This window comes from Apis laboriosa, unplaced genomic scaffold (genome assembly GCF_014066325.1).
Source record: "Apis laboriosa isolate Shangri-la unplaced genomic scaffold, ASM1406632v1 scaffold40_cov151, whole genome shotgun sequence".
NCBI lineage: Eukaryota > Metazoa > Arthropoda > Insecta > Hymenoptera > Apidae > Apis > Apis laboriosa.
The window spans coordinates 3,209,967-3,234,571 of NW_025223180.1; the positions used below are offsets into that span (position 1 = coordinate 3,209,967).

General features: G+C 37.0%; 1 protein-coding gene across 2 annotated transcripts; it reads right to left on the reverse strand.

Annotated features, from left to right (window-relative positions):
* Positions 1–603: 603 nt before the first annotated feature.
* Positions 604–23,825, reverse strand: LOC122715976 (LIM and SH3 domain protein Lasp). Of its 2 annotated transcripts, XM_043938622.1 has the most exons (6): positions 23,458–23,825; positions 16,084–16,178; positions 4,253–4,524; positions 3,331–3,534; positions 2,188–2,330; positions 604–2,075 (listed from the first exon to the last, which is right to left on the reverse strand). In XM_043938622.1, exons 1-6 carry the CDS (start codon positions 23,524–23,526, stop codon positions 1,896–1,898), a joined length of 963 nt encoding a protein of 320 aa, XP_043794557.1. In that variant the 5' UTR covers positions 23,527–23,825; the 3' UTR covers positions 604–1,895. The 2 variants fall into 2 exon arrangements, with proteins under 2 accessions (XP_043794557.1, XP_043794558.1); XM_043938623.1 differs by lacking the exon at positions 3,331–3,534.
* Positions 23,826–24,605: the final 780 nt, after the last annotated feature.

Sequence of the window (24,605 nt, forward strand, 5' to 3'; positions counted from 1 at the left end):
ATATATACTAGCTAAATATATATATATATAATATATATAATACTTTGTTACATTATGTACAATTGAAAAATGTACGTTTCGTTACGACGAATTAAAATTTATTCCCCTTTACCTTACGAATCAATAAAATTAAAGATTAAAAAATTGTTCTCATTGTATCTAATACGTGATAACCAATGTGAAGTTTCCAATTGATATTCTCATCATTTTACGTTCAAATGAATTATTGATACAGCACTGAAAGGATCGTAGAAAGCCGAGAAAGAAGCATTTTTTAGTACAGGCATATCTTGCATGATAAAACTTAACAACTATCCCAGGTAAATGTCGGTTAATGTCGTTAATTGGACAAAGAGAAACGGTAATAAATGTTTCCAACGATCGTTGCTTTCCTTCGAAACGCATCGGATCGAGCAAGGCAAGTGTAACGAAACTTTCCTATCAACAATTACATTATATTTCTTCATCATTTTATAGTCCTAACTAGATTCACTTTCGCGATGTGAAGTTTTTTTTCTATGTTTCTCTTGATGATACATAACATTGATCGTGTATACAATTACAAATATATCTTTCTTCTTTTTCTTCTTTTTTTTTTTTTCTTTTTACATACTTTAGATTTTTTCTAAATCGCGATAAAAAACTTCATAAAAAGATTGTCCTCTACGTATATAAGGCACATCGTTGTTTCTTCTCGGATCACAACACGTAATAACGCAAGAATGGCTTGATGTCCAAGTCTAAGGTAAGTCTTTCAACATATTATTGCAACTATCATTTAATCTTTTCGTAAATAAATATTCAATTTATATATAATTCGTTAGAACAACATTTTTAATGAAAAAGATAAAAACGATGACGCGTGAAGATGAACCTTTGTTACAATCTCAAAGACCAGAAGAACATTTTTACATAAAAAGAAAACCGTTCATCTCTGCGTGTAAATGCAAAGTGTTCACGTGATATAAAACAAAAGTGTTACAGTATACCGTTACAAAAGCAAGAGGGGGAGAAAAAAAAAAAAAAAAAAAAGAAAAAAAAATGAAAACGCATGCAACGACTTGTTTCGAATAAAGTACATAAAAAACGAGGAACCTCGAGTCTTCCAGTCTTTTTCACCGCGTAATCATCAAGTCATCATTACCGTGGAATCCTCGTACAGCAACGGAATGATTTCGAAAAAAAAAAAAATGCTAAAACTGTTGGACGAACACGAAACACCGTGTCGGCCGTGGAAAAAATTGGATCACGGATAAAATTGCTATTATGAGAGGGGAAAAAAAAACACCTATCGTGAAGTTCGCAAAAGTGGCGATCGAAATTTGGTCCCAAACGTGGAATTACCTCTAATTTATCGACTTTAAATGCGAAACGATTGCAGGCACTCGGAAAGAACATATTGTATCGTCACGATTTCATCTTCGTCTTCTCAACGTTCGAGAGAGGAAAAAAAAAAAAAAAAATATTCAATCGAGTCTTTCGTTCGTCAAATCGTACGAGAAGGAAGATCGACGATTTTTATCGGATAACATGTTACACGACGTACGAAAGGAATCACTTTGATCGACGTAACAAAGAATCTTTGATTCCATAACTTATTTTTAGATATACACGATAGTCGTCGCGGTATCGTCGCGAGAAATCGGCTCGTTTTCATCGTTCGATTTCACCTCGATTCCTCTGGCGAGGAATTTCGGTTTGCCGCGAATTCGGCGGACAGGAAAGAGTCTCGCTCGGCGTTTCTCCCTTTTCCGGAAGTCGTCGAGTGCTCCTCTCGAAGCTCGTCGCGGTTTCTCCTTTCCTCGTCATCTTCCTCGTGCAGACCGTTTCCTCGATCGAGTTAGATCTGGTTAGAAACAAAGGCGATGAAGATTGGGAAGAGGAGGAAGTGGCGTTTAAATCTGCGCCGGTTCAACGTAGTTCGCTGGTAGCATGCCCTGTCGTCCTGTACGCTGCACGAGACCCGTCATCCAACCTTCATCGATGGCCGTACAGTTGACGATCAGATCGCCGTCGCAGAAGCTTACTTCGTCGAGATCCTGGGCCTCGTAATCGTACATCGCTCTGTACACTCTCTGGAAGAAGAAGGATTATTATTAAGTAAAAATAAAATAAATATAATAAGTAAAAATAAAAAAGGAACGATGATTAAAGTTGGTTAGATTTTTTATCAGAGATAGAACTTACCCCAACGTTGGTAGGTGGTGGTGGAGGTGGTTGATGTTGTGGTACGTGATTGTTGTTCGTTGCTGGCGTCAATGATCCGTAATATTCGTTCACGGGGTCTATATCCGCTACCGAACCAATCTTTCTGGTAGGTGGATTCGTTACTAAAAAGATTCATCGATTTTACTTAAAAGGAAATTTAAATTAAGAGCGTTAAGAGAAGAGTAGAATAATTTCTTGAAACCACAATGTTAGTGAATTGTGTCGAACACAATGTTCAAATGAACGTTTAAACCACGTACAACATACATAACATGGTGCACAAATAATTGGGAAGCTTTTCGGAATGAATCGGTGGAATCGGTGAATACTATACATAACAATAAAAATAAATAAATCACACGCTTGCACAATTAAAAAGGAAAAAAAAAAAATTTAAAAATCGTTTGACCAGTCACCATTAACCACAACATATTTCTCGATTACAAACGTGGCACAAAAATATGATAGTCAATTCGGCGTTAAACGTTCAAGAAGCGGGTTTGTTTTCAGGATGGAACGATCATAAATTCGTCGTGACGTCCCTCGAAAAGATAATGGTTGACGTTTACAATAGGAGTGACCGAATCGTATTTATCTATCGTTCCAACTAATCCAATTAAATGGCGATCTATTGAAACTAACTATTGCCGGTTGCGCAACGAATGGCCAACCCATATGGTACGCGAAACAAGGGGAGGGTATATTCCAATTGCATTTAAGTATCGGTTCACTGTCAGAATAGCGGAAAGAAATAGAGCGGAGAGTGATACAGGGTGATCCATTTATTTCGATCGGTTAATTTCTCCTCGATTGCGTAATTTACGACTATCCATCGAGTCTGGTCTGAAGTCACTTGACCGCTCAAGGCCATTCCCCCCACTACCGTGTCACGAGTCTTATCCCCACTCCTGCACCACTTTCGTACACGAGATTCGGTCAGGTCAAATCTAAATGGATCGCTCTGCGCACCGTTTTAAAATTTAAATGAATCGAAAGAAAGAAAAAAAGAAAGAAAGAAAGAAAAACTATAAAATTTCGTCGATAAGTGCTAATGGTTAAATTGGAAGAAAAGAAAATTGAAAATAGGAAGGAATCTACTCCGTAATACGTAGGAGAACTTACCTGGTCCCTTGTCGCTCGTATAGATCACAGTGGTGGCCGCTTGCCTGGCGGAATAGGGGCTCGGTCTTGCCTCGCTAAGGGGATCGTAATCGGCGATCCTACCTGGTGTCCTTTGCACCGGCGAGCTCGCAGTTCTAGCGGTCGGTGGATTCGCGTTCACGCCTGATGCAGGCGCGATCGTACCGTCCGTGTACTCTACGTACTCTAGAGCCAACAATATACAAGCTGCCGGTATGCTTTTCGACAATGCTTTTCAACGCCAACTAATCATGATCACTAGTCCTCTCGCGGGGAATTAAGAGGTTTTCTCAAGGAAATGGCGAGATTCGAGGAAAGCCTTTACTTCTTACGTCTATGAGGATATTTAGCACCGATATCTATCGATCGAACTTGAATATAGGAAAATGGGAAAGATAGCGTTGATTTAGGAAATGTTTAAAATATTAACAGGATACAGTTGTTCGTGACAGTACGTAAGTAAATTATTGATTAGTGGAACATTATTTTTTTTTTTTTTGTTAAATGTTGTTATATCAAGAACGATATCTGTTAGTAAATATCGAGACGTTTATTGGCTTTATCGATAAAAAAAATATAATGATAATAATATGGATGGATGGAAGAAAAATTTTTATCTTAATTTTCATTTCTTTTTTTTCATAAATGTCTCGATATTTATGAATGATTATGTAAATACGTTAGAAGGTTCGACGTAGTTTCAAAGTTTCAAACTTTCGTCCGTGTTATCACGTTTACCTCGAATAATTTCACAAACAATACGAGCATTAGTAATCATTATGATGTTAGAAACAATTTAAGAGCTTCCATTCACCAAATTCAGCGAATGCAAACACTTAAGACGAGATACGCGATGGTGGAACAAAGAGGACGCGGATAAAGGAAAGGACAAGCCTCGACTCACCGATCTGTTCGCCATTTTCACCAGTCATCGTCCTTTTCTGCTCCATGATGGCCTTCTTTTGAAGTTCACCGTGATAGGCTACGTTGGAGATAATTTTGCTGTTCTGCTTGATTCTCAGGGTCTCTGGATCATCCGCAACCTGGGTGAACTTGCCTTTCGCCTTCTCGAATTCGGCGTGATATTTCACGTTGCTTTGAATCTTCGTGTTCTCCGCGATACGTTTCAGTTCCGGCGTCTCCGCCATTGTGGTGGCTTTCGCCTTTGGTATGTGCCTGGAACGGGAGAGCAAACGCTCGATCATTATCCTCGTGACACTCGATTATCGGGCTTGATACTCGCGACGTATGTTCCAATGACAATAAAAGTTCATTGACTCTTGGGATATATTAAAATTGGATATCTCGGTCGATGAGTCTCCTTTGCGGAGAAATTATGGAAATCGCAGTGAATAAGAGTTTCGAGTGCACGACAAGCGGTCGATGACGTTGTCCGCTTATCGCGGACATCCTTTGTGAAGCATCGTTGATAATGGTGTCATGGAGAAGAGGGTATGAGGCGCGCGCGCGCGCGCGCACACTCTCCGATTATTAGCCACGGTGAAACGATCGAGGAAATAAAGATTAATCTACGAATGTCGATTTTTTTCTCGATTATCGTTCGAGATAAGATTTCAAATTTCAAGAGAATTCCTTATCTTCCGTCTTCCATGAAATAATAATAATAATAATAAGAATAATAAAAAAATAAATAAATTATATTAAATAGCAGGAAAGCACACACAACGATCGATCATCTAGACTTAATCTGAACCGATCCTAATTCAACACGTTAAGGCGTTAATTAATGTCGATCAAATTCAAAGCCATTTAACCAGGATGATGATGCGGCGGAACGAAATAGAATGATACGAAGCAGAAACAAAATTATACGTAATTAATTCGATACAAGGTCTCGATGTTTCGCAAATGTAAAACTTTCGACGTCACGGATCACGGATCGTGATTTTCCGCGCTGTTCCCTAAGCCCACGACGAGGAAATAAAAGGCTTCTTATCGTGGCAGAACCACGTTACATCAGACACGCTCGCGGAATGGAATTACGAGGTCGTTGCCAGACCGGCGAATTAATTAAGAGAGGAAACGGTGAGATGACGGTGTAATCGAATGCGCATACGTTTGAAAAAAAGAGAAAGAGAGAAAAAAAAAAAGAAGGAAAGGAAAAACGAACAGAAAACAATAGGATAATAATTAATGCATACTGAAAAATATTCACCAACCACGTAGATCCTGAAAAACCTCCCCAATTAGTCGTGGATCTAGACGAGGAGGAATTCCTTTATTTTTTTTTTTTTTTCGGTGATCGATGAATCGATTCGCGTAATCGTTTACGATAGTTTGTTGAGTAATCGAAGGATCGGTTGATTATAATTAAAGTGAGAAGAAAAGCGTGGAGGAGCGTGGGAGGAGGAAAAGGAGAGGAGAAGCGTCGCTCGCGATTATTAACCGTGGCGTGGTGTGGTGGTCGAGGGTGGAGGGAAGGAGAGGGACAATAAACCGATATCGAGACTCGTTTGGATAGAAACGTTTCGCGAGACAGGTCGTTCGATCGAATCGATACGAGGCGCGGTTTGTATCGAGACCTGGGATCGACACGCGTTCCAATCACCGGTGTGTGCGTTTGATAGAAATGCGTCTCGACTTGGATAGTAGTTAGATCAAGGAGAATTTATTTGTAAAATAAATATTCCCGTTGTAACTTATTTGTCGTGTGTTGGGGGTATCGATAAGAGAGGATATCGCGTTACTTTTCGTACAATGTTTGATATTTTGATCGCGATTTATCTGGCCACGATAAGCGATTTCTTCCGAGCTGTTTATAATTCCATTCGCATTCTTCTACATTCGTCACGTATACGCTTTCGTATATATTTTTTTATGCGCCTCTAAAGTGACACGATGATTGATACTTTTATGATATATCGACTCGAGAGGAGAAAAGTCAAAGTCGAAAAAATCAAACTCGAGAACGTGATCGATGAGTCAGATTGATAATGATAAACGTAAAAAAAAAAAAAAAAAAAAAAAAAAAATAGACACGAGTAAAAACACGATTAATAATAGAAAACCTTGACTGCGTTTCGACCAATTATTTCTTCGAGACATTGTTCAAAGACGGCTACTTGTCCCAAGTACAAAGTTCGTTCTGGCAATAAATCGTAAAAACCTTGAGAATTCTTCGAATCCTTCGATCATCGTTTCGTATCTCATTTAACTGCTTCGATGATCGATAAATTAAACGCAAAATATGCAACTGCAATGATATCACTCGTCTCGAAGACGGGTTGTATCTAGCCTAAAGTGAAGATATCTGCATCGGCACTTGCGCTAGGTGTGCAATGCGATTCTATAAATCACGTGTCGTGCTATCGCGTTTTGTAAACAGTTTGTAATCAGGAGAAGCTCTTGTTAACACGCGAAACGTAATTCTATCGTGGGCAGATACTAACGTGCATAATTACAAAAAAGAGGCTGTACTTTATAACTAAGAGAAGGATAGAAAAATCCATATCCAATCTAATAATAGAAGAAGGAAGGTATAATTTTCGATCCTTCGATAATTCTTTCTTCAATTTTTTTTTTTAAATTTTTTAAAACAATTTTTCTTTCGTCCTTTGATAAATAATATTCACGATACGCTATCGCTTATTACTCTACATGGGCGTCACCTTTGATGTAGCAGCAAAATTGAAATTGAGATATAAACGTCATTTTTGTTACGAGTCTTTTTTTTTTTTTTTTTTTTTTTTTTTTGTTGGAAAGAAAATTTGAAATATCACGCTCGATGACAAATTGGCCGTGGGTAGCAGTTATTCCAGATAAATTTTACTTTTAATCAGATATGCATCGCGTGGAGAACCGTGTATAAGAATGCACGGAGAGTTCAAGTGTATCTGTGACACAACGCCACGAATGACTCGAGAGCCGATTACTCATTGCTGTAGAACGTGTGAATAAATTATATTCAATATCGTGTATATGAATCATGCGCTCGGTTCACCGATGCCTTCGAGAACGTTGATTTTTCTAATCGAATTACGATTCATTCATCCGGTCCTCGACGTTAAGGTAAACTCGTTTACACGCTCGGTTTCAATCATTTTGCCACATTTCACGGATACCAATTCAAAGTTCCGTTTCCCGCGTTGCGAAAAATATAGAAACGATTGCGATCTCGGCGAACTGATTGAGCAACCAATTAAACGTAGAAAAACTATGTAATTTAAACGAAAAACTCTTAACCCGATTTAATTAAAACGTAATCGAATAACAAATCCTGAACCCTTTCATCTATAAACTTCGTTAAACATCCGGCAGTTCGAGTTCAACGAAAGAAAAGAAAGAAGAAAAACTTTATTTCTAATCTTCTACTTCTATCGAGAGAGAGAGAGAGAGAAATTTCAACGAAATTTGAGACGAGAAAAGATATTGTCCGAGAAGAATTTAAAAAAAAAAATTCGATAATAAAACTGGAAAATCACTGGGGAAATGTCATTGGAAAATCACGATGATTAAATGTAAAAAACAGAAAATTCCTGGGAAGAGAAAAAGCAAGGTACCAAATAGCTGGATGTACACCGTTCGATCAGTAAATGTCACGGGTGTTGCAATCAAGTGTCAGAGTTGCATCCCGAGGAATGGCAACAGAATGGCAATTTCATATGCAGATACGGACAACATAGGGAGATCGTCAAGACGACAGGAAATATCCTAGAGGCGCGCAATGTAGAACGGTTGTGCGAGGCTTGTGCGACAAAAGGCCAGGTACGAGAGCACCTATTATTCGTGCATGGCACAACGGCGTGTTACGTAACTTGCTTGGCTGGCACAATTACCAGGGTGGACAACGTTATAGGTGCCTTACATGGAAAACGGCCCTCGTGACACAAATCTCGATTGCGCACGCGTTACGTACGACTCGCACCTTTTCGCGCCTCTGCGTATCGAGGCGCCACTTTGGAAACGATTGAAAAAGTTGTTTTGGATTTATTGATGAATATCTATGTCGTGGTACAGTTTAGAATGAACGTGTGTTTAGCGGTGTGAGATTTAATCCTTCGTTGTGTCGAGTTTACGAACGGGTGAAATTGATTAAAAAGATAAATAAAGATTTTAGAATCTAGAGATCCTTCTATAAATTTGTAGATGAAGAATTTTTGTTTAAAAATATTGCTAGAATTTTATTGAATTTTAGAACCTAGAGATCCTTCTATAAATTAAGAAGAATTTTTGTTTAAAAATCTTGCTAGAATTTTATTGAATTTTAGAATCTAGAAGAAGTTTTGTTTAAAAATCTTGTTAGAATTTTATTGAATTTTAGAACTTAGAGATCCTTCTATAAATTTGTAAAAGAAGAATTTATGTTTAAAAATCTTGTTAGAATTTTATTGAATTTTAAAACCTAAAGATCCTTCTATAAATTTGTGGAAGAAGAATTTTTGTTTAAAAATCTTAAAAATCTAGAATTTTATTGAATAAATCGATAAACTTTGTGAAAAAATGTGATTAAGAAGATGCGTAAAGGAATAATAAGGGCAACAGGCGACGAAAGAATCGTGTGACTGCGGGTAATCGTGGTTGGAAACGGATAAGTATATAGTATCGGCTAAAGAACCACAAGGTCTCCTCCTTTTTCCAATGACGTCTAACCGGAGAAATTTTCCGAGACTAGTCTTATTGGATTCAGTAAGCATGGGCAGGAATCGCGAGAATGGCTTCGGAAGTAGTGCCGGCTCCCGATGCTGGCGCAGAGAACGAAACCTTACTTCGACCGCATTACTCGAATTCCAACGAAGGCCGAAACGAGATTCCCGCTTTTTCTCTTCGGCTTGTCCTCTCTCGTAAAGATATCGACAGCGTGCCACGATCAACGAATTGAAACGTCTCACGACTCATCGAGAACCTCGATCGATCGAAAGGAATTCGGTGGAAGAATTGGTGTACTTTTCTCAAAAACTAGATTCGATAGGAAAATTGATATTCGCTTAAGAAATCTGCCGGATTAATAGTTTTGTTATGAATTTTTAAATGATCCTTTAGAAAATGCAATGTAGAAGGAAAAATGTAGAAGATGAGCATTTGAAAGAAGTTAATTGATGAAGAGAGGAAAGCTGCGTATGCAACACGACACTAGGAAGTAATTAACGTAACGAGGGAGATGATTAATATAGTTAAAACGATATATTTTCCTAGACGAAGGAAATTCTTGAGAAATTATAAGTGGAACGGTTTCTTAATCAACGTGAATATAAGAAAATTCTTAATAATTTTCTATAGAATTGTAATAATTAAAAATGGACGTACATTATCCATAGATACATTGAAATTTAGAGATAAATATTTTCAAAAAATTATTCTCTTTTTACAAAATAGAGTTTCCATTTCAATTTATCCTAGTATTAATCGATCCAGCATCTCCAATGATTCTTTTGATCTTTACACACTGCAATATTCCTATTAATCGAATGCTATTGCATTTCCATTCACCACCGTTCCTCGCTTCTCGTTAGAATTCGAAAGAATATTTATCATAAGCGATAATAAATAAAAGAAGAAATATGCGTTCCCAATTCGAAAGGAAAGACTCAAAGATATTTAAAAATATTAATCAGACAGCATAAATGTTAAAGAAACAATATCGTTTCTTTGCATAATTCTCAAGGCGCATGTGTAACGCGTGAAGAAAATTCGACGCATGCGCGACACAGGGTTGTAAAATTACACACGGGTTAAGATAGGTATGGTGAGGTTCGGAGATGCATTGTGGGACAAGGTCGGTTCACCGTGGCTATGCAGTCGGGTCACGCTACGCTGACCACCCCTTTTACTGCTAGCTGTTAAATTACTTCGAGTCGAGACCACGCGAATTAACGACGCTTCCGCCCGTTTTCCTTCGTCGATATTTTCTCACGCGAATATCTCGAAAGTTTCTACGCTTTATCGTAGAAAGTACGAAAATAAAAACTTTTGAGGTTATAAACAAAATTTCTCTCGTTAATGTGAAATCTATTTAATCTTCGAAATGTAGAATTGAAATCGTAATTAGAGTTTAAATTATGTCTTGTTATAAATAGAAAACTGTAATTGCAACGAGTGATATTACGAGGCAAGGATTAAAATTATTTACAAAAACTTCGAGATAAAATTGAAGAACTGTTTCCTGTAAAGATGAAAAAAGAATAAAACCTTGAAATATTTCTACGTTTCGACAGACACGATATTTTTATCTCGATACGATGATAGCAAAAATAATATAGATTTCTTATCGCATTCTTATTTTATATAACTGATAACGCGTCGAGAGTAATATATTCGCGAATCCAAGCTAAACGTTTGAAATTGGAAAATAAAACACGTACATGTAAAAAATTTAAAATCGACTCGATAATTTAAATACTTCGAGTGTATAACTATATGAATAATTTATACATTTAAAAACAATTTTAACAAAAAACGAATAAATAATGAAACGGTTCAGGCACACGACCACCAGCATAATGAGCATAATTTACAAGCATAAATATATCACGCGTATGTAAACGTGTAGCGACAATTGTTTTACGGTTCTCGAGTTTCCACCTTCTTCTTCATATTCTATTCCTAGCTCCCGGTTACTCGTTTTACGCTACCGTGACATTTTTCTGTCTCTCTCGCAAACTTAAAATTACGTCGCGTTGTCAAAGCGGACGAAAGCGAAAGGAATAATTGATTAATCTGAAAAAAATTCGAATCTCGCTATCTCGCTTCGCGAATACGAATAAAATACGAATTTAGGATTCTCGTCGTTTAGAATAATTCACGTGGGAATTGGCGGAATCGGAGAAACCGGAGAACTCTATACACTCGGACTAATGATCGGCAATTAGAGAAAGGACCGACGATCATGACGAGAGTGCAAAGTTGGTCTGAGGTGAACCGCAGAGCCCGCGACTTCTCTAAATAAAGAAGAACGTGGCGAAAGGGAAGTGAGTCACTCGTGGTGTACCGATGACGATGAGGATGACATCATTTCTCCGGGACGAGTTTGAAATTCGGCGAATACACGGCCATTCGGGATGGAGGGGGGATCGCGAGGAAGGAAGGAAGCGAATTTCCACTGATGAAGCGTGGAAGCATCGCTCTCGATCCAATCGGTTCTCCAATCACGAGGAAAGATCGAAGCAAGTAAAAAAGATATTTATTCCGAATGGAAGTGAAAATTCCGTATTAAATATTAAAAAAAAAAAAAAAAATGAAAAATAAAAGAAGAAAGGAAATGAGATTACATCGGAATCACTATCACTACGAAAAATCGCATCGCTTTTCTGCTTCCGTAAGGTTTACGTTAACCCTTAAAAATTCGCATGACGACGATTCGAGCGAAACAATGACTTCCAACAAAGAATATTCTAAGAATATCAAATTCCAAAGGTTATTAATTCCGACTTAATTATAATCTCAATTTGCAATTTACTCGATGCTTTCATCCTCGGGGAAACTGTTCTTCGTTTTCATACGATTTCCGCACGCGTCCCTATCGAGTATCGCCATCACGATCGGCCGCTGAAACGTTTTAATTAAAGCGGCCGAGGAGAGCGCAGGAATCGCGCAACGAGCGAGTAATAACTAAGCGTGGGTATCGCGGGGTATCAATTAACCGAGTGATAACCGAAACGAAGGGCGGAAGAAATAAGGAAAGAGAAGAGGAAGAGCGGTGATCGGTAAAATGAATTACTGGACGGACGAGGAGGAGAGGTGCAGGGGGACGGTGGAACACGTCGGTGGAACAACAAAAGCAGGAACACGTGTTACCTTTTGCCGAGGGAGTATTTAATTCTGAGCGCGTCGCTCGGCGACAGAATCCGGAACAAGTGTTGGCGCGCGCATATTTATATAAGCGGCGATACAACCACCGAGGGAACCGTTTAATTCAAATTGTTTTCGCGCGCTCTGTCTGGCTCTGTGGGAAACATCTGCCCGGGGCAGGAAATCGGCACGTTTCGATCAAACTTTCGTAACGAAGTTACGAGAATGGATATTTTTTACATCGAGCAAATAATTTACATAGAAAGCCTTAAATATGATATAAATTTTATTTATATCGATTCGAGTCGAAAGCTCGATAAAAGATATCGTTGACATCGAAAAATCTATAAGCATACGATAGATAAAGATAATTGATGTTAAATTATTTTTTCCCCCTCATATATATATATATGTTATGAAGATTTATTTCTATAGAGATCGTGAATGTTCAAAATTAAAAAAAAAAGAAAAAAAAGAAAAAAATATTCTCTTGTCTGTCGATCCAAAGGAGGTCAGTCCTGGCAGACGACGTAAGTACGTTGCTCCGATGCTCATATATACGGGCTCATAAAAATTAAATGAACGGTGGACAGACGCGAGAAAGGGGGAAGATAAAGAGCAAGGGAAATGAAGGCGAGGGGTGGGCGGGGAAGGTCGGGGGGGATACCAGACGAATGAATGAATCTCACGACTCACACGTGTTCTGCTTTGCTTATTCAGTCCATCGTCTGATTCGACACGCATTGCCCGACACATGCACCGTGTCACATTCCTGTCGCGAGAAGCGCGATGCTGTCTCGTGAACCGTTCGATCCCCCCCGCGGTTATTATCGCAACACGCTTTCGTTCCCGCTTTCGTTCGCATGCGCGATGCCGAATGGAACGAAAAACGGACGAAAACGCACGCGATACGCGAATTATCACGGGGAGAGATGATCCCGAAAATAGAAACGATGCAATAACGATTTTGACGAGGATGAAGAAAATTGGCGGTGGAAGCAGATGTACGTGATAATTGAGAACTTCGTTTCGAAGGCGCAACCGTTGCTTTCTTCCTATTCGAGAGAATCGAGTCCACGAAGGGAAGAGACGTGGCAACGTGAAATATTATATACACGTATTCGAAGCATGCAATGGGCATCGAAATTATTATCCACCGAGTTTCTCTCGAAGTTTTCGAGTATAAGGATTTATTATATAAAAATCAACGAGACAGAGACAGCCGATAAGGGAGAAATTTTGTTTCGATTAAGAAATTCGAAATGCCACGTGGATGTGGATGTTGCACTTGAATTCTCTTGGGTTGGGTTACTTCCTCGTGGCAACAAAACGGATCTCGTATTCGAGGAAATTGCACGCCGTTACGCGGCGAATAACGCGGTTGAAAAGACGCAAAACGGCGGAAAAACGCAGATTCGAAACACGCTCCGAAGGATTTCGTCATCGCAGATGCTCACTCGGAATACTCCGCGAGTCACCGCTCGGACAACTTTACGGTAAAGCGCATACCGATTTGCGAGCTGCGATAAATCGACGGTTCTCGATCGTGAATTAAGCCGTCGAGAACCGATCCTTCCTTATATGGATCGGGTTTTGGAATATTTTTCAATTTGAAAAATATTCCATAATTTTGTCCGATTAATGGTCGGTTAATCTAATCACACACGTGCGATAAAACGTATTAAAAGATTAACACGAAATTAAACTTCCAAATTTTAGTTTTATTTAAAAAGATAACGTTTCGAAATTTAAATCGTTAAATCGTGAAAATTTTATTTGTAATTTTAACGAACAATATTTCTTGAATTGAAACTTCAATTATTTTCGACATTATTAGCTCCAAACTACACATCTGTTGTCGCAAAAAAAATATACATTTTTTCGCCGAGAACGCATTATGTAAATTACTTTATTTGCGTCTATGAGTAAGCGGTTAGCTCTATGGGATAATTTATTAAGCCTGATCCTGAATGGATTAAACGTCGAATCGAAAAATAAGATTTATTTTGGATATATGAAGGGAGATGTGGAGAAGCTATCAGCGAAAAAGCGTTAAATCTTGCACGCTCTTTCCTCGGCCTTCCCCTGAAACGTGTAGTTCGTCGTTCAATTGATCTACGTCAGCGACGCGAAATTGAATGGGACTCGAAATCAATTTCGATGCGTCAACCGACGAGAATTAACTGATTTATATATTGATTGTTACACGATATATTTACAATCAAACTTCGTATAAAGAAAGGAATCTGTATATCGAACTTGCGTGTCGTATATTTATCGTTTGAAATTCGTTTGAATCGGTTTAAAAATAGATTCAAATGGACATACGATATTACATATCGCGTCACATTAATTAAATCATGATGATGATAATTATGTAAAAAAAAAAAAAAGACTCGTGTAATTATTATATTCACAGTTGAAAACGATCAAATTGATAACTACATTCTCTGAATAAGTACCTTGTTACGTATCGCGATAAGATGACTCGTTGATCAATAAATAAAATAAAATCGTATTGTGCTTATTAATATTCCGTTCAACGATATCAACGTGTTATCAAACCGTATTACCTTCCACGCTATTTTCACTTTAATCACGCGTGCGTACTTCGTGTTAGCGAAGACAGATCTTGCGTTATCGTGATCAGAAGATAAAACAGAGAAAGAAGAAAGGAACAAACGTATCCGCGAATGTCAAACAATTTTCCAATTCCATTCTTCCAACCACGACAACATATTACATATATTTCAATATCGCAAATTTCCTTTCAAATTTCACTTCAAAATTCCAAGTTTCGGATCGAATAAAATTTCGAAATATTTCACATTCGTTTTTCGTATTTAAAAATTGTCGAACAAGCGATTGGACGAGTGATCCTTATCGCCGAGTCAGAGAACGGAGCAGGAAGGAGGGGGAGGGAAGGGGACAGAGATCCGAGGGTAGCCCGGTTCGGCAGCTCCGCGATACACTTTCGGATCCTTTCACTCGGATTTTTATTAGGAACTGTGAGCGTTAGCCGAAGCGTAATGGCGGCGTTGGACGCGGCAAGGACGCGGCCAGCTGAAAGGAGCGACGATAAAAGGAGGATCCGTTCGAAAGGCACGAAGGCAGGTTATCCCGGCCGCAGGACCGCTCGCTTTCGCCGCGTTTAAAACGGCCGTTCCCTCGGCGAACCTCGCCAGCCAATCACGCGCCTCTAAACACGCGTTTCACGTATTCATTGTTTGTTGCAATCGGCGAAGATGTTGCGCGTGATCCATGACTTGGCGCGGATAAAAGTGAATTGCGTTTTGATATCGCGACTAGATACGAGTCGATAGACACACGTTTCTATACGTAATTAATATCGTTGGAAAAAATTTGATCACGTAATTGGCAAACTGAACTAATTTAATATATGTATATATATATATTTTTAAGTCAAATGGAAGCGATATAACGAGATTGTAAATTAAATCAATCGATTTAGACGGTGACACAGATTGGATCCAGTCATTCTCGTATTCAGAATCGTGCACATAATGCGACATTGAGTAAAGATTCGACATTGATAAAGTGTAAAATATATATTTTTTTTTCTTTTGATTAATTTTCTATGATATCGTTATATCCCTTCTATATCGATATCTATCAAAAAAATCAAAAAAAAAAAAAAAATACACGCATCAATCAAATCAACGCGAAGAAGGGTACGTCGCAATTATTGCAATAAATAAGAACTGCAATAAGAATCTTAACGATATCGAATCATTAAATAGGATTATTGAATTGTGTGAAGAGATGATTCATAGAATTGAAATTGTAGAAAAGTTTTCTTTTCTTTTTCTTTTTTTTTTAGTTTTAATTTTAAGCCAGTTTTATATTTGGTATCTAAGGAGGCTTTCGGAGGAAGATTAATTAGATAAGAGGGATTGAATAAACAAGTCGTTAATCTATTTACAAAGTATAGGAGATCACAGTGTCAAGAGATAAAACGATTCTACTTACGCCTCGCAGTATGGCTGTTTGTTGAAACCCTTGTACGTCCGCATGTTCAGGATCATGCCGCAGCCCTGACATTTGAAGCACTGTTTGTGCCATATCTGGAACAATTACATATTGGAATTATAGCATTTTTTATATATATATATTATCGAAACGATACGATTCTTCCAGAAAAAAGATTTTTGTACACTTTTGTCGAAGCGTTGTCTCGTTTGCGTATTTCACCCACGCCCAGGAAAGAAACATTAAATCGCGATTTCCCCGGGAAACAAAAGGCCTTTAATCGTGGCAATGCCTTTGTTTCATTGTTACTCATCGGTAGCGTCTAAGGATAGCGTATATACGCAGCCTCCCAACATTGTCTTTCGGACGTGAAGATTTATCACGTGCCGACAACACAACCGTGCACTCTGACCCAACTATTCATTTTCTAATGGATAGACAAAAGCGTGAGATGTACGATCCTTTGATGCGATTCGATAAGATCGTCGATTATCCGAGTGGAAAAATTGAAAGATAATAATTATCCTTCTCCTTCTCGAGGATGCGATCGATTCGAAGAGAACAATTTAGAAAAAAAGAAAAGAGAAAGAAAAAGAAATCGAAGAGATTTATTCTCGAATTCGGCGCTATCGAATTAGAATTGAATTTTGCAGATATCGATCGATCGAACGTTTCTTACAGCTGACCCAGAGATAACCGAAGGCCGCGATAGTTGCTGGTCGATAATTGGCAAGGCTACTGGTGATGTCAGATGTCGAATAAGGTCGTGGATCTCGGTGTGGAACGGGCATCGCGGGAAGGCCTACACCCGGAAAGAGAGAAATGACTCACGAGCATGTGAGTCAACTTTGATCGCGGTCAACAAAGGGTTATAATTATTCCTCGCGAACCGCCTTGTCTCTTGTGGAACGCTCTTTCTTTATTCTCCTCGAGTATCGTTGCCCGACACACGATCAACTATTCGATTCGAAACTTTCTCGAATTAAGTAAACAAGTAATTGAAATAACTTTTAACACGATCATTTCATACGATCTGTTTATTTTGCGAATGGAATAGATAAATGATTAATAATCGCGCGAAGTGAAATTTTTTTTATGTTCGAATTGATTTGGATTTCGCTATGTTTGGCAGACAGAGAGAGAGAGAGAGAGAGAGAGAGAGAGAGAGAGATGAAATTAAAAGTAAACAATACATATAAAACGTATCTAAATTGATACAATCAAAATGAAATCTTTCAAAAAGAAAATTTTTATCCTTTATTAGCTATTTTGTAATCACCGTAAAAAAAGAGTAATTCCCATCTATTTCTTTTACGAGCCAGTTTCACCCAACACTTGTGCAATTATTTGCAAAACGTCGTAAAATGGCGAAGCAAAATTGATGAACCTTTCGAAAATAATCATTACGGTAATTAACGCGTAAAACGATCTTTCCTGGTTTCTAATCAAGTAGCGTCGATCGAATTTATTTACAGACGTAAAAATACACGATTATTATTCATCCATAATAATGAGAAGTGTTCATATAATGAAAAACGAAAAAAAAAAAAAAAAAAAAAAAAAAAAAGAAAGAGCGGTGGAAGGATGCAAAAATGTAAAAACAGCGCGCAATCTCGTCACGTCTCAATTTCTAGACGATGCAGGTCGTCAGTGTCGTTCCGTGAGCCGACGGTGGAATGCATCGTCAAACGAACACAACGGTACCTTATTTGTATCGTGCGGCAAATGTTAATCCGCGCCACGAAACAAACGCTGTAGCCGCTCTCAATCGTGCCACAACACGTCGAACTTTATGGAGCACGTGACGCGTACCGTGTATCTCGTACGTTCAATTTAGTTGCAATTAGTTAATCGCGATTAGCGGTAATTGGCCATGGTCCCGCTTTCGAATCGATCGGTGAACAGTTAGTTTCTTCGTTGTCCAGGAAAAATCCTTTTCTTCGATCACGATCGCGTTTTACGATTTATCGAAAATCGATGGATATTGATGACTTTGTTGAGACATTTCGATTGTCTTACATTTGAAGTTTCGAATTACAAATTTTTATTTATACGTTAATTATTATACTTTTATCTATGAATTGAAATTAATTTCGATATAATCTAACATTCTCGTTACGATAGGTTTTTATTAAGCTTCAATGAAAAATGAATGAATAAGCGAGTTGATAAAAAGAAAAAATAGATAAACCAAAGCGATAATCTAATTGCTTTCCGAATGGGTAAATATTTGGTTGAAACGGTAGAAACAACGATATCAATGTTGATTGAAAACCCTATCAAAACATAGTTCCATTTTGTTCCCGTGTGGATAACGAAATTTTCCGACGAGTCGTGATTGCGCATACCCGGGACAATCTCACGAGGCAGCGATTCAACTCGATTACTCAATTACGATGTTTGCATCCGGATTAATGCAGCCAATATTTGCAAACGGCACGATAAAATCCGACAGAACGTTGCACTTTCACTCGTTTTTGGAATGTTTTTCGCTCGTGCAACAGCCGTCCCCTTGTTTCGCAAGATATTTTATACTCGCGATTGCCGTAAACCTTGTCCAAGATCAAATATGGTCATGGAGCTCTAGAACGTTTCACATTGAATTTGATCGCGTTAATCAATCTGTATGATCTTTAAATTTTTCAATTTTAAATCGTTCAGAAACAAAGGATGGATGGCATTTTTTAGGATTTTTTAACGCTACAATTTGCATCCAGTCCCAAAAATCGATTTTCAATCATATATATATATCACAAATTCTACCAAAATTATTTTTTCGAAAACAACATTTATAAAACTTTTGCAATATTCCGAAAGCGATTTCTATCATACGTTTATCCATCTTCTATCAAAATCGATATCATGGATCAATGAATCGAACGACGTTCGCATTCTTGCAATTCCAAGAATTTTCCCTTTCGTACAATCGACAATGCTACGTTACACAATTACAAGGAACAAAGAAACGGAGGATGGTAAGAATCGGTCGGTCGTGTAATCGTGAGCGTTGAATAACCTGGCATAGTTAAAGCCGTATAAGGAGCAACGTTTTCCTCGGTTGGTAAGAAAGCGCGCCGTGCGAAATTAGATCGGCCGGATAGAAATCGGGAATCGTATCGCGGCCGAATCGAGTCGCTTCGCGTCGAAAGTGAAAGTGCGCGCGGGGACAATGACAGCCAAATGATCCTGGCTAACCTTTGTGCGACCCGTTAAATATCAAACGTTTCACGTTATTCGACGATAGCACGAGAGCGTTATCCCGATGCTCGGCGTACCAAATGGAGAAATTGTGCGCTATTACCGGTGAAATTCATCGTGGGATGAGTTTCGGGGGACGAAGGTGAGTTTTGAGGTAGAGAGATGGATAGAGGTTTGTTTAGTGAATGGTCGATTGTTCGGTTTGGTCGTGAATGGGAAAGGACAGGTCGTGGTTGTGTTCCGGGTGTGAGGTCCGCTCTTCTGTAAGATATATGTGATAGCCAGTGTGGAATGTTCGTATCGAGAAATAATATGTTGCAACAAGTAGTAGTTTGAAAAAATTTTGTCAAATATTTGTCAACGAAAAATAAATATCGAGATAATTTGAATTCTTGCAATTTTCATGCTTGATTCGTTTCGTTCCTTACGTGGTAAGGATATTGGAAATTTTATTAAGGATATTTTTTTTCCCTTGTTTTCTGTAAGCAAGAAATCATTTGTTGTTTTATACGAACGTCTAGAAAGATGTAAGTAGGTTTGTGGTGTTAAATTAGTACGTTACAAACTTGTCGCGAATTGAAATGCAACGAAGAGAGAATTTTTTTCCTGGTAAAAGGTGTCTAGTAGATGTTACTCGCGCTCATAGAATAATTATTCGTGTTTTCGCAACAGGCAGTGGGAAACAACCGGATGCCGTGTCGCATCGTTGGCATAACAGAAATTTCTAACGGCTGGAACTCGGGATGCAGGAAAGTAAAAGGCTTATTCTTCTAAAATTCACATAGTGACTCTCATAACGTTGCTTCAGATCGTTTTACTATCTCATCCAACGCAATTATTGAATAGAAATAAATTCTTCTAAAATTTGATATGAATAAAGTTTAATCCTTAATAATATTTTGTAATGTTATTTATATTACAAAGTTATTTTTCATAAGTTTTATATAAGAGGCGCAAAATATTCGAAAAGAAATTCTTCATTCTGACAATATAAAAATTATTCAATTCTTGATTGGAGCGCAAATGTTCGCTCTGTACGGTTCAACGTATTTTTGAAACAGTGTAGGCGCAACAGGTTGGGAATGACTCCCACCTGTTGCAATCGTGTGCCAGGCCCACGCAACGAGTAGCCTCAGCTTGGAATTCGATTACAATTTCACCGAACTACGTTATTTCTTGGGATCATATAGCACGTTAATGCAAACAATGGATCGACATTTTTCATTTTTTATATATCTAATCGTTCGATATTTTTAGCTCGAATTATCGTTCTAAAAAAATTTGAAAAATTTTTATTCTTACTTAAATTAAAAAGATTAAAATCAAGATCAATATCTTTTCGATTTTTCTGCCTGTTTAAAGAAAGAAAAAGAGAGAGAGAAAGAAAACAGAGGAGGCTCGATAATGGAGAGTGTTGGAAAAAGCAATTCCTCTCCGGTTAATGGGACATGGATTAATTGCTTCTACACCAGGATGCGTACGTCTGGTCGTACGCACATGCGGGTTGTGTAAATTGAAACAAGACACTATTCGAATCCGGTGCTGCACTGTAGCTCTACCGGTACGATCGAACGCGCAAAAATAGAACAAACACTGTGAACGCGCTTCAAGTCCAGTGAAAGTATCAGTTCCAACGGAAAAAAAAAAAAAAAAAAAAAAAAACATAATGTACCCACCGAATAAAGAACGATCGCGATCTGAAAATATTCGATATGAACATGATCATTCTAACACTTCGCCAGTTTGAATTTTCAATATTAAAGTGCCAATATTAATATTTCGTGTATTCTTTTGTTTCGCATCAGATATATTTTTGCAATGTAATATTTCTATTATATTCCGCTAATATTTAAATTACGAATAAAAAATGTCGAAATTCAATCTTTCAACAATAAAATTGCTTTGTCGTTATTTTAACGTTATACTTAAATATTTCGCTGTCGTGTTACGAAAGAAAAAAAAATAAGTACCGCTTGTCTAGACAATCGCGTAATTTAAAATTTCTCCGGATTAGAGGAACGCGGTACACGTTAATTGTCCTTCGTGCGCTTTAATTCGTCCCCGTCGACTGCGCAACGTTCTCGCTGCTCGCTTTGATCCGTGCACGTTGTCCTCCGTACTTGAGGTTTCTTTACGGATGGAGAACACCGGATAAAGATGAAGAAGGAGAGATGAAACAGGAGAGCGTGAGAGAACGAGAAAGGGAGATGAAAAAGAGAGAGGAAAGTGTTTCTATACACGCCATTCACAAGAGCGAGCAGACTGCGAATAACGAGAAGGCGAGATATGCGCACGCGCACACGGAGAGAGGAAAAATCGGCGAGCGCGGTAACGGACTATAATCTTACAAAGAAATAATTATTCGCGGGTAGATCCAATTCTAGTAGTTTGCCTTCGTTCGTTCAGATTTGAACGAGATTATTCTTTCTACTGCTCTTATTCTACAGGTTGAAGGTTAAGGTAGTATGTCTTCTGCGATCTCAACGATTTTTGACGTATAAAAAAAAAACTTTTGGAATTCTATTCCAAAATGATAAAACGCATAAAAAGAAAAAAATTATAGAATTCATATTGTTTCTTATATATATATATTTATCAAAATCAATATTAGACATTTTGACATAGACAAAATTTTGATATTTTGTATTCTTAAAAATGATTAAATATTGATAAATTAATAAAATTAATTCTACATTTTCAACACTCTAAATAATTTTTAGTTCTAATTTTGATGAGATTAAAGCGTGACAAGCTTATTTAAATTCACATTCATCGTTTAGAAAAGTTAATAGATGAAGATTTAACCGTGACCCACAGAAAGTGCTAAAAATATATGAACTTAGAGGAGAGAAGGATGTGAAAAGAAAATTTAGAAAACCAACGTGGAGAGATCGCGCATCTCATGCGTCCAAATTTAGGAGGTCGAGCCTTTTCTGCCGGCCTATGGTTCGTTTTCCGGTGCTAAATGCCGCCCACGCAATTTAAGACTCGTTAACACGGACTCGCGTTTGTTAAATAAATCATAACTGCTACGTATTTCTACGTCTATAATCCTATTGGATATGATTAAGCGGCGGGAAGTCGTGATATTTTCAATTATTTTATAAATTCAATTTAAATAAATAAATAAAATGCTAATGTAATAAACACATATAATAAAATTAAATATATTTATCGATCTTTCACACAAGATTAATATCGATAGGAATGAACTTGTAATTTTCTAAAACATATCGTATGCGTTATCTTGAATAGTTTCATTGAAATAATTTTGACGATATTGCTTTGTTACGAATAATTTTGGTTATATATAACAATAATATTGATTAAATAATCCCGAAACACATTTCATCTTCATATACATATACATACAAAAATGAATTATTCGTTAAGAATTAACTTTATATAAGTTTTATATTTTTTAGAAAACAATTACATTTATCTAGATTAATTATTAATTCGAATAAGAAAACCTAAGTTAAGAATGAATTCGATGAAAATATACTACATATGAAACATAAATGTATTATGAAGAAATACGGCGTCTTCGATGGAAAAATGTTGGCCGAATCGAGCAGAGAACAGAGAATATGTTGTATGCTAGCGTGGATGGACGGAACGACACAGACAATTATGCCGAATGGAAGAGCACGCCTCACTAAGCGGAACTAAACGAGAACGGTACATCTTACGATCTGTTGCAAAAAATTCCGAACCGTTTCACGCTACTCGTTTACAGAGATCATTTTTGTGGGATATGAATAAAATAAGAGCAGAAAATTTTCAAGGTGCAAAGAAAGAACTTTTAAAGACAATAATCTATAATCTAAATTTTAGATAAAACGTTATCTATACGGAAATCTTATCTTGTTTTGAAGAGTGTGTTATCCAAAGTGAAAAATAATTGTATCGCATAAAAATCATAAATCTGTCCGAGAAACCTGAGCGATACGAAATGAATTCATTTGCATCGTTAACACAATATTTCATAATTTGTTTTAAAATTTATTCTACTAAATTAAATAAATACGAATTTTATCCCATTTAAATTTTATGACAGATTACATACGATTGAAATAATTGTTATGAGATATAATGAAATAATTGATATGTAAATATGAGAAAACGTAGAAAAACCTTACAAAATTTCGTAACAAATGCAGAAATGTAATATACCTTGTCGAGGCACTTGAGCTCCTCGATCGGGTAGACCGTTTTCTCGCAGCGGGCGCACGTCTTGCTCATCTTCTACTTCTTCCTTTTCTTCTTCGTTGTGTTTCTTCTCTTTTCCTCCCTTTCAGCTGCAGTTCCGCGTACGTATGTATCTTGGCCTCTTCTCTTTACGAAACACTGCGCGAACGTAAAGAACACGTGCACACTAACGACACATCCGCGCGGTCTTTCGTATCGAGACGGTTACAGAAAATTAATAACAAAGCACGTTTTCGACAACAATCGTTACGATGAAGAATAATACACGCCAGCGGAAAACTTCGAAGTCGGAACTGCAAGGGTGCCACAGAGCCGCACCAAACTGCACTGCCCTCTCGTCCTCATCTAGCTACAAAAACTCCTTGAGTGACAGTAATGGTGGTATACTACGTTAATCAAAGAAATGATAAAATATTTATATTTGCCATATTTTTCATTATATTTAATTTATTTTCTTTAAAAAATTATCTATTAATTATAAATAAATCATATACTAATTTTTTTTTGCTTGAATAAATTGAGTAGAAATATTGTTTTGAACATAGTTGTTTTTTGTGCAATGCGTCGGTAATACAGAACAAGTAAAAGATACCTAGATAATTTAGAATCATTCTTTGATGATACATTTTCTTTTTTAAAGTATTTCCTGTATATTAAAACATATATAATATGCAACGTTCAATTATATGATAACGTTGCAATTAATATATTTATATAGTATACATGGAAAATTTTTAAAAAAAGATTCAATATACTGCGCTAATCAATATAATTACACATTTAATTTATATATATCAATAATTTAATTTTTGTGTTTAAAATTTAATATAACGATTTAAGTTAATACCTAAGCTAATTTTAATGATTGCCTGTATTTGTATAATAAATATAAAATAACTTTATAAAGCAACATAAATAAATATCAGTAAGATAAAGTCGATATAGTAGAAAACTAAAGTGTGCAATGAGAACCACGTTAATTTAAAACAATTTATTATTATTTTATTTTATATATATATATATTTTATATACTTTATATATTTTAAAAATATAATATAAAAGTTTAATTTATTTCTTAATTAGTTACCGACATTTTATGATTGTTCTGTTCT